The 18,558-nt window shown below is 42.0% G+C and overlaps 1 protein-coding gene across 1 annotated transcript in view; it reads left to right on the top strand.

Annotated features, from left to right (window-relative positions):
• The window catches only part of Cubn (cubilin), a 208,076-nt gene that overhangs the window by 12,731 nt on the left and 176,787 nt on the right, over window positions 1–18,558 (top strand). Inside the window, exons 8-16 of the mRNA NM_053332.4 lie at window positions 519–681; window positions 1,954–2,085; window positions 3,099–3,200; window positions 7,704–7,825; window positions 8,873–9,059; window positions 10,075–10,187; window positions 11,661–11,895; window positions 15,056–15,237; window positions 17,479–17,641. Of these exons, the coding sequence (NP_445784.3) occupies window positions 519–681; window positions 1,954–2,085; window positions 3,099–3,200; window positions 7,704–7,825; window positions 8,873–9,059; window positions 10,075–10,187; window positions 11,661–11,895; window positions 15,056–15,237; window positions 17,479–17,641 (1,399 nt within the window). The remainder of the gene's footprint in view (window positions 1–518; window positions 682–1,953; window positions 2,086–3,098; window positions 3,201–7,703; window positions 7,826–8,872; window positions 9,060–10,074; window positions 10,188–11,660; window positions 11,896–15,055; window positions 15,238–17,478; window positions 17,642–18,558) is intronic.

The raw sequence follows: 18,558 nt of genomic DNA, 5'->3' as shown, positions 1-18,558 counted from the left end.
GCTTCTAGATCTCTAGTCTTCCTCTCAGCTCTGGGTCCTAGATGTCTAACTCTCAGGGTAGTCTGGCCAGTTTGATCTTACACGAATTTCTGTTATTTTGAATTCATTTTTAAAAATTCTTAAGTAATAGGAAACAGTCCCTTCTAGCAGTAGGGGGTAGGGAAAGGAGTAACGAGAAGAGTTTTTAAAGAAGGAAATGATTGTCCGAAGTCGGTACCTAGTTGGGTGTTTACCCTTTAAATACATAGCTGACTGAGTTCATTGACTATAATTACAGCTCTTGATCACTGTTACTCTTTGGGATAAATTATAGGATCCCTTTATCCTGAAATAAAGATGTTCCTTTCACATGGTCTAGTCTAAATGCTTAAGTCATATGGGAAGAGAAAGGGAATCCACTCAACTGGCCTCATACAAATGAATGCTGAACAATAAACAGTTCAGGGTTCTGCAAATTTCCAGAACTTTTTCTTTCCTCTTCCCCGTTAGCCTTTATTTACTTTATTGTTTCCTTTCAGCCGAATTTTCACTGCATCTGTGATGCTGGGTGGACAACACCGCCAAATGGAATCTCCTGCACAGAGGACAAAGACGAATGCAGCCTCCAGCCTTCACCTTGTTCGGAGCATGCGCAGTGTTTCAATACACAAGGCTCCTTCTACTGTGGGGCCTGCCCCAAAGGTACTTTCTTGGCAACATATGCTAGGCTCTGAATACCACACAGATAAGGTACCAGAATCAGTTTTCCTCTACCACTGATGGATAAAAAGATCATTTTTCAGAGGTGCCTAAGCCTACTGCATGCCCACTCACGAGCATCTCAATGCTAAAGCAGGTCCCTGGAGTTGGAGATTCGCCAGAGAGTGTGCTGGCATCCAACGTTAGGGCATAGCTAGACATAGGACTTGAAGAGTCTGATCTTGCACTGCTGTGGCTGTTAGCTGTTAGTAAAAAGTCATGCACCATAGCCCTACTTCTCCTGCTAGCTAGGTATTTAGAAATTCGGGTAAATTCCCTGACTACTTTGTGTCACTAATACAAACCAGCAGTTCTTGCTTTTGTGTATTCCTGAATATCTTCTAACTTTACTATAAATAGAAGTGTTCTGCTTCCTCAGTCCCAAGGATTGAGCCTTTAGGGGAACCCATTGTATGAGCTGCTGAAGAATCTGAACTCTGTGCTCACCACAGCGTATCTCGAAGTGTACTTAACTACACGAGATCATCACTGCCCCTGGATACAGATTTGTAGGGCATGTGCCGTGAGCAAAGGTACTGTGCTGTGCTGTTGGATAGCTGTTAACCAGACTTCAGGAAGCTTAGAAAGTGGCTTCCTACTCCTGGGTATGCCTAGAGAGAAGAGCATAGATGAAAGACCATAATAATGGTCGCTCTTCTGTGGAAATGCCATTAAGATGTCAGTCAAGCATAAACAATCGTTATAACTCTACAGCCACAACAAATGCCAAGTCATGGCAAGAGTTATTTACATTGTAAATAGGAGAAGTTGAGGCTCAGGGAGGTTAAATAACTTCTCCACATTCACAAAGCTTATTCAAGGCCAGAACCAAATCCAGATCTGCCTGGCCCTGGATTTGAACTAAGCTGCAGAGAATGCCATGGCTCTGTCATACCAAGGCATATGCATCTCGTTTTGATTTATAGTTCTGTGTAGAACAAAATTTTATTTAAATTTTATTTTATTTATTCATGGGGGAGGTGCGTGCCATAGCATGCCTTCAGAGGTCAGAACAAATTGCAGTTAGTTTGCTCCTACCATGTGGATCCCAGGCATTGAGCACAGGTGATCATGATTACTGGTAAGCGTCCTTACCCACTGAACCACGTGGCCAACCCAGAATAATTTTATGTATGTCTTAACCCCCTGCATTTCTTCCTTGTTAAGGGTTATCAAGTGCTAATCTTTTAAATGTTCTCAATATTTTTTTTCTAGGTTGGCAGGGAAATGGTTATGAATGCCAGGATATCAATGAATGCGAGATCAACAATGGAGGCTGTTCCCAGGCGCCACTGGTCCCATGCCTGAACACACCTGGATCATTCTCCTGTGGGAACTGTCCAGCAGGTACTACGGCAGGCATCCCGATGCCATCTCACGGCAATGCCCTTGAAATAGAATCACTTTAAAATGATTTCTAAGGAAAAAAAAAAGATGGAATGGTCTAGGACGTTCAGCTTTACGTGTAGATTCAGCATGCAGTAGGACAGCAAAGTAAGAAAGGGACAGAAAACAGTGCCAACAGCAAAGAGCGAGAAAACACACGACTGGGAGTGCTTCTGTGAGGCCCTTTGGATCCATCACTCCGTTGTGCACGTACATGTGTATTTATTTAACAGGTGCACTTGTGGACCATTCACAGATAATGCTTACAGACATAATACATGTCAGTTTCTTTTTTCTTCTGGAAAGAGGTCATTCTGGCTGTTCTTTAGTTTAAATAAAACTAGTCTCCAAGAAGTTCAGAGAGCTCTAAGCAATAATATAGATAGATATAGATATAGATATATAGATATATTTAGATAATAAATATATATTTATACATATATACATTATATTATTTAACCAAAGGGGATGTGTGTGTGTGTGTGTGTGTGTGTGTGTGTGTGTGTGTGTTTATGCAATATATTCCAATAATGTTTTCTCCTCCCTCAAGTCCTCCCAGGTATTTTAATAACATGAAAAATAGAATTTTAGACCTCTGTAATAGTTCACTTCCAAGGATGTTAGCCACTGAAATTAAGATGTGTCGATTTATAGCCAGACATTTCTAAGACATCTCACAGTTACAAGCACACGTACATACATGCACACACATTTGTGCACACAAGCCTGCAAATGCACACCCACACCTGCACACATATATGTGTGCACACACAAAGCCACAGTGCTGTTTATGAGTTCTTTTAAACATGTCGGTCCTTTTTCCTGCTGATTGATTCCATTTGTGGAGTTTCATATCTCTATCTATTTGATGACAGTTCTTCAGTGTTGGTGGCCTGGATTCTAGGCGTAGACAGCCATTGTCTTTCTCCCATGTTCTTGACCTTGTTCCTCACCCTTGTCTGTGTTTCGGTCAGGTTTCAGTGGTGACGGGAGAGTGTGCACTCCCGTGGACATCTGTTCGATCCACAATGGAGGCTGCCATCCAGAGGCAACCTGCTCCTCATCTCCTGTTCTAGGTAATGGCTCACCCCCTTTTGTCCTTGGATGTTTCATATAAGCCCTCTGCACAATTTCATATTCTAAAAATAAATTCTTTCTTCTTGAAATTTCTTTAGAGTGGGTAGTACACAGTTTTACTCTGTAGTCCATCTGGCCTTGAAATCATACAGTCCTCCTACCCCATACTCCCAAGTACTGATGTCATAGGCAAGAGCTACCATTTACAACTGCCAAAAACATTATCTTGATCCTCCAAAAGAAATCTAACTGATCCAAGAAACCTATATATGATTAAATGCAATAATCTAGTTAGTCTCCAGTGACCTCCTTTGACTAAAAGTTGTTTCCCATGATAATTAAGCCAAATAATCAAGGAATAGTTTTAGAATATAGAATGGAGAAAGGGAGGAAGGACACATCACCTTCTTTTATGAGTTTTGTTTCTGTGCCATTGACTGGAATTGTACCATTTGGCCACAGCTGGCAGCAGAGAACAGGTAGCATTTATTTTCGAGCATCATGGGTCTAGCTTGGAAAAAAAAAATGTTTACTTCTAAATGGATCCAGGGTGATCTCACTGTGTAGTTGCTATGGCACCACATAAACAAGGGCCAGCTCATCTGTGCAGCAACACACTTTTCTGAGAATTGACTCAGAAAGCCCCAGCCAACAGCCAACAGCCAACGGTGTTCACGTACCCCAGCTCTGTTAATCGCAGCTATTGCATTTTTGGTCTTGATCGATTTTATGGCAAACAGTTCGTTTCCCAGTCTCTTTCAACCCTGCTTTTGTGTGACTGTTGGAGATAATGTTTACATTTTTACTCATCAGTTTCCTGTTTCTCGTATTCACTGCTCATTTGCTTTCCTATGAGTTTGCTACTTTTGATTGTACGGAGGAAACCGTCTTCCTGTCTGTTGTGTCTTGCAACACTTTGTTGGCAGCATGAATTTGTATTAGTGTTTTCTATGTAGAGGTGAGAGACCAAAATCTCTTAAATTCAGACTCCATTCTAGAGAACCTGACCTAAGTTTGAACTCAGGTAAACTAACAGGTTGGTACCTAGCATTACTTTCCAAGTTACCACCTAACAAAACCCGAGCCTTGTTCTACTCGCTAGGCTAACTTTCAGCAAGACCAGAATTTCCGTGTTATTCATCCAACAATCCCGCACACCTCCGAGGTTACAGGCCCGCACCCTGCCTAGTGACCACCCATGCAGAGGAAAACAGAAATTAAATTTATGATGAGGCTCCCAGCACCAGCCAATTATGGTAAAGGCCATAGTAACTTCCCAAGTGGATGCTTGCACACTCACCGCCACCCCCATTTGGTGCTTACTATAAAGCCTTGCTCCAATAGATACTCGGGGCTTCCCACCACCAAAACCATCCAGCTTCATGGCAGTGAGCCTGGGGGGAGGGGAGAGAGAGCTAGTTCAGATAGAAAAAAAGACCCTGCAGTGAGTTGCATCAGATGGCCTCCTGTTTGTTTTTTGAGGGGAGTCACTAGCACTTCCCTGGCTCTACAGAGGCTTAAGAATTTTATTGCCAAAGAATAAGTAAAAGTCGTTGTTGTTCTTGTCCTCCTCTTTCTCCTCCTCCTCTCCCTCCTCCCCTCCTTTCCCTCCTCCTCCTCCTCTCCCTCCTCCTCCTCTCCCTCCTCCTCCTCTCCCTCCTCCTCCTCTCCCTCCTCCTCCTCTCCCTCCTCCTCCTCTCCCTCCTCTTCCTCCTCTCCCTCCTCCTCCTCTCCCTCCTCCTCTCCCTCCTCTCCCTCCTCCTCCTCTCCCTCCTCCTCCTCTCCCTCCTCTTCCTCCTCTCCCTCCTCCTCCTCTCCCTCCTCCTCTCCCTCCTCTCCCTCCTCCTCCTCTCCCTCCTCCTCCTCCCCCTCCTCTCCCTCCTCTCCCTCCTCCTCCTCTCCTTCCTCCTCCTCCCCTTCCTCCTCCTCTCCTTCCTCCTCCTCTTCCTCTCCTCCTCCTCCTCTCCCTCCTCCTCCTCTCCCTCCTCCTCCTCCCCCTCCTCTCCCTCCTCCCCTTCCTCCTCCTCTCCTTCCTCCCCTTCCTCCTCCTCTCCTTCCTCCTCCTCCCCTTCCTCCTCCTCTCCTTCCTCCTCCTCTTCCTCTCCTCCTCCTCCTCTCCCTCCTCCTCCTCTCCCTCCTCCTCCTCCCCTTCCTCCTCTCCCTCCTCCTCCTCCTCTCCCTCCTCCTCCTCTCCCTCCTCCTCCTCTCCCTCCTCCTCCTCTCCCTCCTCCTCCTCTCCCTCCTCCTCCTCTCCCTCCTCCTCCTCTCCCTCCTCCTCCTCTCCCTCCTCCTCCTCCTCTCCCCCTTCCTCCCCCTCCTTTCCCCCAACCTCCTGCTGAGAAGGGACTTTCCTACTAAACTCTTCTTCACAGATCATCTGGTCATGTTCCTCTTATGTTTTCTCCTGATCCACCAGGATCTTTGACAGTTTTACAACTTATTGGTCGTTTATGTATCAAATGGAAACCTAGATAATTTCCATCCAAATGGTTAGACTCAACCTCATCCATTAAATAGTACAACACATTCCCTCATGTTTCACAATTTCATTTTTATTTTTATTAATGCATCTTTAATGTGCGTGCATAGATGAGAACATATACATGTGCACAGGTCGTATAGATCATACACTTATAAGTGACCAAATGCTCGTTAAGTGTTTGACTGCGTAGTGATGTGGTCAAGAGCGACATTCCTCAGAGAACACCGTTTGATTTCTCCCTTGGTCCCATCATACTCTTCCTATCTGATGATGGTCAAGACATCTCATGCCTCTACACTCCAGCCCTCCTTTCTGTGAACTCCCTGCAGTAGTAGCTCGATAATAGTCAGCTCGAGAGCCCAAAATGAAACACAGTTATGAACACAGTTACGTTTTAGGGACAGGAGCTGGTGGTATCGTACGTGATGGGAAGTAGTATTTCATGTTCTTTACTGATCTACACAGCAGCCCATGACCTTGACTGAGGAACGGCAGCAGATGTCCAGGCAAAGTGTAGCCGGGTCTGAGTTTCCACACACCGTTTCCCTTCAGTAAATACTGTAGAAGAAATAGGACGTAACTTTATGCAATGCTTTATGTAGGAAAGATTCCTGTATGACTTATTTTTAAATTCCAATCTTGCAAGTACTATGACCAGGGAACATAAAAACACCACTGTCCACTCATGCTGTAAATTAGTCATGTTAAGTAGTTTATCCCAACTGAATTCTTCAGCGAGGTTTTCTGTCCATTTTCATCAGTATTTGCTGGCGGAGGAATGTGTTTACATTCATCTTCCCTTTAATTTTCATGCATTATTCCGTCTCTTTTATAGGGATAAGAGTGGTGTATTACTGTAGTGACAGGTGACCTTCATCAATTAAGGAATCTGAAAGTCTCTGCATGTTCCATTCAGTGGGATTTCCTAAAATATTAAAAGGAGTACTTGTTCTAGGCATTACAGAATAAAATTAAAAATCCTGGATGTTTGAGTATTATTTTTCGCTTTTCTCTCACTCATAATTATTAATGGTACTAAATAATTCCATTATTTTTTTTTTAAAAATTGACCAACTTCTTTCTTCAACCACATAGATGGTCTTTGCTTGAATTTTGTAATGTGGACGTGAAGAGCTTAGAAAAAAAATTAAAAGAGCATCAGCGTTGGTATTTTGTTTATTTTGTTCCTATATTGTTTTAATCTGTAGTTTCACCTGAAAATTCCCTCGAATGCCTCAAATTCACTTTTTAAGTGGAAGTGTACATAGGCGAAATCTGCGTACATGTGCCTGGAACACGAGAACTGCCCATTTAATGCTAATCCTGTGGTACACCTGGTGCCGTGTCATAAAGTTTTTCTTGAATTTTCACATTCAAACTGTGTCTGTCTGGCCAGGATAATCTGCATGCGCTTGATTTTTATCTGTTAATATTTATAGGAGAGTCTGTTTATGGGGTATGGAGAGGATAGAGCAATCACTCTCTGTATGTGTAGACACAGGTATATATTGCTTACGACATCTGTTTTTAGGGTTATCAGGAGGACTGAGCAATCTCTCTGTGTGTATAGATACATGTAGGCATATATTACTTGCAACATCTGTTTATAGGGTTATTGAGAGGATTGAGTAATCTCTCCCGATATAATTACTTGCGACAGATACTGCTGCCATAAACTTTCATTCTGCACTAAGATCCCTTTCTTATGAAGAAGTGCCATTTCCTGTTCCACACTCCCTTCTTACTTGAATGTAGCCTTAGATCATCTGTCACAAGATGAGAGCGTGATTGCAAACGTATAGAAAACTTACAGAAATTGGAAACATTTAGTGCTTTGTTTTACAATAAAGTGGAAAAAAGCAGAGATTCTAATCATTTCTCCTCTTGTTTTGTCTCGTTTGCCCATAGGAGTGGATGAGCTTGATGTTGCTGGATTCTTTTCTGGACACCATAGTTGAGTTTCATGACTGGTTCTGAATCAAGAATACTTGCACTTACATCCATTTTTATTTCTGAACAGGGTCCTTCTTGCCTGTCTGCACCTGTCCTCCGGGATATACAGGAAATGGTTACGGGTCTAATGGATGTGTACGCCTCAGTAATATTTGCTCAAGGCACCCGTGTGTAAATGGACAGTGCATAGTGAGTCTTGCTTCTCTTGGGGAGATAAAAACTTGCAAACAATCAATCATAGATTCACCGTTTTATTTTATATGATTCACAAGTTAGAGGTTTTCTTGCCTGTTTTGTTTTGTTTGATGGGTCTTCTTTCTTCCTTCCTTTTCCTTTCTTTCCTTCCTTTCTTCCTCCTTCCTTTCTTTATTTCCTTCCTTTCTTCCTCTTCCCTTCCTTCCTTTCCTTCCTTCTTTCTTTCTTCCTTTCTTTTCATTTCCTCCCTCCCTTCCTTCCTTCCATCCATCCGTCCATCCTTCCTTCCTTCCTTCTTCTTCCTTCCTTTCCTCTCCTTTCCTTTCTCTCTTTTTCTCTCTCTCTCTTTCTTTCTTTTTCTTTCCTTCTTTCCTTCATTTTTTCTTAATCTGACCAGGTTGGCTTCAAACTCAAACTCCAACTCCACACACCCCTGCCTCCTGAGCTCTGGAGTTAAAGGCATGTACCACTAGCACCCAGCCATAAGTTTAAAGATAATGATTCAAACTTTATGCTAAGGGCTCTGATTCTCAGATTAGAGCTTGGTAGTAACTTTGGTTCTCAGGAAAACCAATAAGCCAATCAAGTGATTTTTTAAAGATTTATTTATTTATATTTGTGTGTGTCCTTGCATGGATTGTGTGCACCATGTGTGTTCAGGTGCCCGCTGAGTCAAGAGAGTGCTGGATTCCATGCAACTAGAGTTACAGGCGGTTGTGAGCTGTCAGATGTGGGGGCTAGGTTCTGCATCCTGGTCCTCTAAAATGCAGCAAGCCCTTCAAAACTCTGAGCTATATCTTCAGCCCCCATTCACTTATTTTTTTTAAAACCTCAAACTAGTAAGCAAAACCTATAGTTTTATAAACATAAATATGACAAATTGTACCCAGTAGTTAATGATTTTGTCTACCGGAAAATACATAAGATAGTTCAAACCCTGTTAAATATATACCTTATGATGTCACTTTATGATTTGGGTTGGCTCACTTATATATTTTGTCCATTTGATTTGTGGTATATGCTGTTTTATTTTCTTCTTAGGAAACAGTATCAAGTTATTTCTGTAAGTGTGACTCAGGCTGGTCTGGACAGAACTGTACAGAAAACATTAATGACTGTTCGAGCAACCCCTGTTTGAATGGGGGCACCTGTATTGATGGCATCAATGGCTTCACCTGCGACTGCACAAGCTCTTGGACTGGCTATTACTGTCAGACTCCCCAGGCAGGTAAGGAAGCCATCACATCAACCACCGACACTCCCAGCATAGGGGTATCATCCTGCAATAGGTCTTTTGCGTGTTGGCCTATGTAAGTGGATTTCTTCACCAGTTCAGATGCTGAGAAGTAGATTTCTCTTCACAGAAATACCATAGGATCCTCAAAGTGCTATCTCTAAACCTCGACAGAAAATACTTTTTCTGCAAAAATATCGCTAGTACTTTCCATGTTCCGTATATCCTTTCACAATGCACCATGTACTCAGGAGCATGCATTTCAGTTTTCTGAGAGGACTGCTTCCTGCGTGGCAGACATCTAGTGTTCAGAGGATCCTATCTCAGCACTCTCCTACTTACTGGTACTTTGCCTGGTTAATCAAGGTTTAGACTGTTTGTCATTTGTGAACATCCATCAACAACTTTCATTCTATGTATATCACTATATATTTCTCTAGTTCCCTAGAAATACTCTCCTTTCAGACGGGTTAAATTCCTCCCTCATTTACCATCCAGATGTATCTGTCCTTAGACATCACACTCAACACCTCTTCGTCTGAGTCTCCTCTACCTACCCCTCTACCTACCCCATGCTTTCTCTTCTTATTCCTGCTTTTGGATCAATGTGTTGATTGAGGTCTTACCACATGTTTAGGACAATGATAGAATATAAAAGCAGAGAATACTGCCTCCATTTATCTGCTCTCCGTTTAGTCAAGGAGCTGAGACTACTGCAGGGCAGCGGAATATGGCATTAGATGGCGGAATTGATCCTGTGATTGACTCGTGTGGGGTAAAGCCTGGTCCATCACAGTTTGGAGAACAGTGGCCTGAGAGGACAAAGGAATCAATTGAAATTTGGAGAAAGTGTGATGGGAAAGAAATGGACTGTGGATGCAGGAAGGAGGGAGGAGGCTTGGTGTCAACCCAAAGGGACCAGAGAAGAGGAAAGTGTGGGTTGGAGGTGCCTGGTCTCTTCCTTTCCATAATCTGTGAAAAGCACAATTCATCTCTTTTATTTTTGCAGCTTGCGGAGGGATCCTCTCAGGGACACAAGGAACCTTTGCCTACCACAGCCCAAATGATACCTATATTCACAATGTGAACTGTTTCTGGATTGTCAGAACTGATGAGGAAAAGGTAAACACAAACACAGTAACTCTTGCTCTGAGCAGATCTCATTTGTACATTTGAAACTACGATACATAGGACATGCATGTGCATGTGTGCACTCATATAAAGTACGTATGATAGCTCCACTGTCACATATGGGTATTTATTATGTGCTGGGAGTTGGGCTATACACTTTGTTTACCTTTCTCTAACTTCGTATAGGCTCTTTGAAGTAAACAACATATTTATTTTACAGTTGAGATAACAGAAAGTAAGAGAAGGGTTGTAGTTTTTATCTTTTATTAATACCTAGCTTATAAGAGGAACAGATGAATTTCCAAGTAAAGTTTGGTTCCAGAGACCCTTCCTTCCTTCCCTCCTTCCTTCCTTTCTCTCTTTTTTCTTTCTTTTTCTTCTTTCTTTCTTCCCCACCCCTTGCCCAACTCTCTCTTATTAGAATTAATGAAGGATTCCCAGCATAATAAATAGTGGCAATGGGCATAAAGATGGCTTCCTGAGTAATATTCACTCCAGGCCAGGCACCGTATGCTTCATGTACATCAATGTACTTCAGATTCTAAAGTTAAGAATTATTGGTCTCATTTTATGTGTGTCTAAATGGAGCCTAAATTGTTTGAAACATTTGTCCAGATATATGTGTTTTGTAAATGGCACATGGTTTTTAAGAAATGCAGCCTCAAGCCACTTGACTCCAAAGTTCCTGACTCTGAACCACTACATGAACACCTAACACTAAGATCTGAGCCAGTGTCCTTTATTTCCATCCTTCCTGGGCTTTCAGATTTCTGAAATACTTGTTTTCTAAGCAATTTTCACACTTAAAGTGGTACGCCTTAATAGTTAAGATTTCAAGGATATTTTCCCTTGAAATCTTAACTTTCCCTAGCAAACTAATGTTATAGAGGACATTGTGTAAGGGTCAAAAAAATATTATTTCCCTTAAAGAAGGACAACCAGTTGTAGCTTGGTCATTACACAATAGAATACATTCCAAAAAAGTTTCCCACTGGGTATGATGTGGGAATTTCCTTCCTTCCATTTAGTTCTAATGAATTCTATTTCCCGACATTGAAAATATATTTTTCGAAGGAAAAGTTTCTGTGAAAAAAATTTTATAGGTTTATTACCATTTTAAAGAAAATGTATCCTGCTTTTTCTGTGATACAATGTTACTAGTCTCTTTGTCATAGGATATAATACAATAGAACACATAAACAACTAATTAACACATTTGATTTCCATTTAAAGTTCTTCAAGTAAGCAAATAATCAAATTTCTTCAATTAAGATAAATAGCATTTCCAAAAGTCCCCAGAGGCTTTTTCTTATTTCTGAATGAATTACAATTTGGTTTGAATGATTTTAAAGTCAACTTACCGCCCACATTGATAGCTGCAGATTGATGGCTGCCTCTCTTCGGGTGAATTCTCGAGAGCTAGCGCTTCACCATTGACAACGCAATGCTTTTTCATTCCCTTAGGTTCTGCATGTCACCTTCACGTTTTTTGATTTAGAATCAGCAAGCAATTGTCCCCGGGAGTACCTTCAGATTCATGATGGAGACTCCTCAGCGGATTTCCCACTTGGTAGATACTGTGGCTCCAGGCCCCCCCAGGGGATCCACAGCAGTGCCAATGCTCTCTATTTCCATCTCTACTCCGAGTACATAAGGAGTGGGAGAGGCTTTACAGCAAGGTGGGAGGCGAAGCTGCCAGGTGAGTGTGAAATGAAGGGAAAGCAGACTGTGTCGTCATGATATTATGACATGTTTGGAGACCCATGAATAATGCAACATTTTAAATGATCATTTTAAGAACAAATACGTTTTTTAAAGATTTATTTATTTTTAAATATGTAAACACACTGTCAATTTCTTCAGACACACCAGAAGAGGGCATCGGATCCCATTACAGGTGGTTGTGAGCCACCATGTGGTTGCTGGGATTTGAACTCAGGACCTCTGGAAGAGCAGTCAGTGCCTTTAACTGCTGAGCCATCTCCCCAGCCCAAGAACAAATAATTTAAAAATGAGTTTGATTTTGAATTTATGGGCAGAGAAACAATTGTGTATTGCAAAGCTAGAACGTATGAGTAGTAATGAGGCCTACATAAAATTATCGGGCAGATTTTTCGGGTTTGTTTTAATATAATATTTGCATTAGTTGCTTCAGAGATTAATACAGTTTATTCCGATTATATTTGCCCCCTCCCTTCCCCAAATTCCTCCCAGATCCGTTCTAATCTCAGTCAACTTCACATTGTTTGCTTCCTTTTTGGTGTAGAATACTTCACCTACTTCAATTCGTGCTTCCCTAGAGCTGAAGCCCTCACCGGGCCTGCTGGGGCTTAGGGGAAAGTCATCAAATGTTGCGTCCTTAGCCAGATTTACTATACCGAGCATGCATTTCTTTCTATGGAGCAGGTCCTAAATCCAGTCAGAAAGCGATTGGCTACCCACCCCGCCCTCAGTAACTAACTCACGCAGGCGTAGGACTGTAGTTAGGGGTCCACGGACCTCCACACAAGCCGATCGAGCCCGGTGCCTGGGAAGTGGAGAAAGCAGCTTGTCAGAGCGAGCTAAACTGAGAAAACCCACAAACGCCAGGGTCAAGTGAGAGGCCTCACCTCATTCAGTAAGGTGGTGTGTGATTTAGAAAGACACCTAAAGTCAACCCCCAGCCTCTGCATACACATACACTCATGTACATGATACACACACGTACAATAAATATCCCTTCTAATGTTTCCACTGAAATGGAGCATTTTACTCTATTTTATCTTTGCCCACAGGTTCAAATGTGTGCTTTTACCAGTATTCAGTCTGAGATGTTTTCCCATCTGTGTTTTCCTTTCTCAGTGGCCATAGCTACGACTATACAGTCTATCCAATGTTCAGAATTTGCTTCATGGACTAATATTTTTTTTTTTTTGGTGTTTCCCATATGACGAGGAAAAACATGAATTTTGTATGTCTATTTATGTCGACTTAGTAAATTTGGTCAGTAGTGCTGTTCGAACATGTTATTTCTCCAGTGACTTAAGATGCTGCTGTCCACTGATGAGAGGATGGCACTGAGTGTCAAGCTTTGATTATAGATTGTATTAATTTCGTTCTGACAACTTTGCTTAATACATTTTATTTAATTTCATTTCCCAATTATTTCAAATATTTAGAGTTCATTTGTGTTCTATGTCTATTAAGGATGCTTAAGAACTACTCTGTTAGCATTAAGTGGAATCAGTAATGGGTTGGCTCAGAGTGACTCTTTTGTTTATTAGTTTACCTGTTCCCACTTGGGCTTAATGGATTTGTAACAGGAACAGAACAACACAGATAACCTGTTATAAAGACTCTGGGTTGTATTTACTAAACAGAACTGTATTAAAAGGGTTACTTTTTAACATTTAACATTACTGATTAACAATTAACATTACTGATGGATTGCCTCGATCCAGTCGGTGCCAGAATCTCAAAGTTCCATGGTTCCTAAAGAGCACGGTTCTTACCGTTCTAGCACAGGTTTTCTGACCTTTCAGTTCTTTTCAGAATCGTCACAAAAAACTCTTTCCCTTCTGACGGCGTCTGTGCTAACAGGGTTAGGTTATTTATTCTCTTCAGCCTTGGCGTTTCCTAGCTCCACACATGGAGCTGGTCTCTGGTAGGCATTCTGGAGTCTTCCTCTATGTATCAGCAGCTAAGGCTCTTCTAAATTTTTGGGGAACTCCTACAAAAATATTTGATACTGTCTCCGTGCAACTGCTTTCTTACATAATGTGTTGCTATGCAATTTTAAATACTTGAGAAGCTTCAAATTCTAGGGTTTTGTTGACTTAAGCTAACAGAAGTCTTACTGTCCTCCTTGTTTACTTCTGTCCCATCTGAAGTTACGCACAAGAAGCGTTCTAGGATAAGTATAGCATTTGGCTCATAAGCCTTTCCATTGCTCAGAGAGCACAGTACAATGCTATTTGGTCCTTAAGTACTGCTTAAGTTGATGCCAACTTGAATCACCTGGGGAAAGGACCCTCAGTTGAGGAACTGTCTCTCTCAGAGGAGCCTGTGGATATGCCTATGGGGCATTTTCTTAATCAGTAATTGAGGAAGTAGGGAGGGCCTATCCCACTGTGGGTGGCACCATTCCTAGTCAGATCATCCTTATTTGTGTAAAAAATCTGGCTGAGCAAACCATCTCTAAGCCTCTGGTTGCAAGCCAGAAAGCAACCTTCCTCCTGGGTCTCTGATGTTGCAGTTCCTGCCTTCAGCTTCCTGCCTTGGTTTCCTTTTTATGATGACTATAACCCGTAAGCCAAATCAATGCTATCCATCCCTAAGCTGCTTTTGTTTAGCTTTTATGAGAGGAACAGGAAGCAGGCCAGGAGAGGGGAAATGTGTGATATATTTCTAATTTGTTCTCTTTTCTATTGGTATTGGAGTTAAAGGAAAAGTATGTGTATTCCTTAACTATTTTAAAGTATAAAGTGTTCTGGTTTATTAGAAGATGTAGGGGCTGACAGAAATTCCAGTAATTTTTTCTTAAAGTTGCTATATATAGAAACTAATCTTCCAAGGGTAAGGGACTGACTCTGTAGTCCCATTATTTATGCCTCAGAAGGGCCAGCTCTGTGTCTTGAATCACATAACTATATGGTGTTCTGAGACATAGAGTTCCTAAATGGGTGATTTGCTTACTTATCAGTTGGTACTAACTTCATAGACGTGAAACTGGGCAGCTCAAAGCACTGTGTAATTTATGAGGATATTCCAAATTCTTCACCATCACGTTAATAAAGCTTGCCTTCTGACCACAGAGTCTGTGAGAATTCTACGTGACTGTAGCCCACACATGAACTTAGTCATTCCTTCTCTTCTTTCAGAGTGTGGCGGCATCCTGACTGATAATTACGGTTCTATTACGTCTCCGGGGTACCCTGGAAACTACCCCCCAGGAAGAGATTGTGTCTGGCAGGTTTTAGTCAATCCTAACTCCTTGATAACATTTACCTTTGGAACCTTGAGCCTGGAGAGCCACAATGACTGCAGCAAAGACTATTTGGAGGTAAACAAACAATAAAACCCCCTAAAAGGGGGTTTGCATAGGATTTGGTACAGTATAATTAGCACTCAGGACACCGTGGTGAATGATGTCCACAGATGACTGTGATACGTTACCAATGCTTAGGCAGCGATGCTAAAGCTCTACTCTCAATTACACCCGTCTGTTATACGATTTTCTAGCGTCCACTTGAGTGTGGAAGAACTTGCCTTGCCTCCCCCATCCCTTATTGGAAATTCAGACTCCTGGAGTGATAATAAAACCTAGCAATGACTGTCTCTTCCAATACGGATTTTAATTTCTAGTTTTCTGAGACAAGCCCTCCGGGTATCACACCACTTGGCTCTAGGGGGCCATAATGATTCTGCAGGAAGTGGTTGTCAGAGTTGAATCTCGCTGGAAAACATTGACCATCACCCTCGGGAGGGGAGGAGTCAGCCTGCTCTATCCCGTTAGCAAAAGGTTAAAGATTGGAAGAGTAAAGAGGCTGTTACACTTACATCCCCTGCACCATTAGATACATCAAAAGTGTGCTGCTCCGTGTGCGGACTGGAAAGGTCACTAAGGAGATTGAGTTCTTAGGTAGTTCCTACGCTCTGGCCGCTGTAAATCTCAGCTCCCCACAGCACTGCCAAAGAGACAAGGAGCCTTTCTGAGTCCATTAGAGAGGGATGGAGGGCTGTGGAATTATTCATGAAGGATGAAGGATGCAGCTGTCACGCAGGCCTCCAAAGTTGAGGTCGTTTGTCATTAGCAGTGGTAATAATGGATTTGAAACCTTTGGGGATGACTCAAATATCAGCTTCTCCTTGGAAAGTCTTAGCAAAATATCCTTTTAAAAGTTGACAGCAAGAAGTGAGTTATCGTGAAATTAATATTCAATAAATCCTATCAAATTAGGATTAGAGCCTTTTTATTTTTACGTATTAATTTCTGAATACCGTAGTATAGGAAGCATCAATCACTTGAACAATATTGAACTCCCTCTCACTCCTCATCAGTGTATCAAGGAGCTAGTTACAAGTAAAAAATAAAGTAACGTAAAAAATAAAGTAAATTTGCTGCCAATGGAAAAATTGATTTGAGTGAATGAAATTGACCGTGGGAGAATATTCGTCAATTTATTCACTCCTTGGTGTTCTATGTAGCATAGATTTTTGCAATTCTGTCAGAATTATAGACTGGTCAGTGTAATTTATTCAACACATAAAAGCCAACAAGAGTCTTTAAGGGATGGAGACTATGGGAAATCCTGGGTTCAATCCTTAGTCCTATGAGAAAGGAGAGCAAGGGGGAGAGGGAAACAGGGGGAGAGAAGCAGAGAGGAGGAGAAAACCTGGACTCAAGGTTACATCAAGGATAGTTTGGGTAGGTGAAATGGCTTAGCTGGTGAAAGCCTGGTCAAGTAAGCCAGATGATCTGAGTTTGACCTGAACTCACAATGTAAGAGAAGAACTGATTCCTGAATATTGTCCTCTGACCTCCACAAGTACACATGCATGCTTCTAGATATGCATATACCTTCACGCATACATGCACATATATGCATATGTACATGTATACCCATATATGTGCATTTATATCTCCATGCCTATTATACATGCTTACAAGCCTATACACGCAGAGTCCACACGCATGAGGACACAGAAAAAGAGTTGCCTGTAAGTGCACACTGTCAGCCTGCAGTGTGCACTGTATACGGTGCTGGATGATGATCACAGGGGTGCTTTTGAAAAGCAGCTGGACGCTCCTCCTTTCCCATCTGCATCTCCCTGCGTACCCCACGTACCCATCCCAGGTGCAGACCAGTTCTCATCATGACAACCCATTCTATTTCCTTTGAAATATTCATGTTCTTCGTCTAAATTAGCAGGATTTCTTCACTTTGGGGGAGGGAGAAGCATGAAAGAAAACACTGAGTTTTGCATCATCCTAAGAAAGATCCAAAGTCTGTATTCAGCCTCAGACTTGAAATTCCAACAGAAAATGAGGCATCTCACAGGGCTGTGAAGACACATTCTCTCCTGAACACTGTCTGTGCATTTATATTAATATGTATATGACAGGGAGACATCCTTCGCCGTAAATATAGTTGTTAAGCCAGCACCTTTAGATTGATTGGCCTTGCTACTGTACTAAGTGACAGATTTTCTGGAGCTTATGTTCCAAATGACTTGGTTAATGAGAATCTGACTACTTTCAACCTAGTGGCTTGTTTCTGTTTGTTTGTTTGCTTTGTTTTAGATTCGAGACGGTCCTTTCCACCAAGACCCTGTTCTTGGGAAATTCTGCACTTCCTTGTCTACCCCACCCCTCAAGACTACCGGTCCTGCAGCAAGAATTCATTTCCATTCTGACTCTGAGACCAGTGACAAAGGCTTCCACATCACCTATCTAACCACACAGTGTAAGTAACCATCCCACCAAGGACTGACTGCACCTTGGAAGTGTGGTGCTGTTCCCACATCTGCTTGTTATGGTGATGCTTAAGCGGAAGGCTTCCTTAGCTTAGCGACTGCCTGCGTGGATATCTCTTACACCACTTTAGACTAGCTCTTCATCTTCACAACATTAGATACCAGACCCCTTAACCTTTCAATTATGGGAGCTACGCTATAATGGAGACCAGAGGTACCTACAATCAACTGACTCAGAGCCTCAGTTCTCTAGTGACGCGTGTTGTTTTGCTGCATGCAAGACCGCTCACGGGAACAGTACAGTCTGTTTAAGAAACACTGGCTTCGTTCTTGGACCAAGTCCAGTGCACAGAAAGCCCACATCCAGGAAGGCATGGTTCCGGTTCCTGGAGTTCACTCCCGTACACGTTGCCGTGACGCTCTCAGTTGCACTCATACTTTGAAGCGAAGGACAAAATGAAATAGTCTACGATTTTCTTTGGAGTGACTTAGAGAGGTTTGCTTTGACACCTATTATTGTGTTTTTAGGGAGGATGCATGGGGGAAATGCCTTGTAAATCTCTGTATTAGGAAAAGTACTAAGCACCCTCCCCTTCTCCCTTCTCCCTTTGCTTTGGCTTCAGGCTGAATGCCCAGTCAATCTGGTAATTCCTACAGTTGTAAGTACTATTGATGACAATATGCTGCTCTTCCCTATACCCCTCTCACCCAATATGCTTCTTTTATATAGTTATATATTTTATTCAGTCACAATAGTTTATAAAGTACCTTAAATCTTTCTGGAATGAAGCAAAGCATTAATGTATTTAAAAAGCAATTTACAGAGGAGAGCCATAGATTGGAAGTTCAATCACACATCTCTGTACCTACTTTCTTCAGTCTCTACAGGGATATCCTGAATATATAT

This window comes from Rattus norvegicus, chromosome 17, assembly GCF_036323735.1.
Source record: "Rattus norvegicus strain BN/NHsdMcwi chromosome 17, GRCr8, whole genome shotgun sequence".
NCBI classification, from domain to species: Eukaryota; Metazoa; Chordata; class Mammalia; order Rodentia; family Muridae; genus Rattus; species Rattus norvegicus.
Note: the sequence above shows the minus strand (reverse complement) of the source record. Positions and strands in the feature narration are given on the sequence as shown.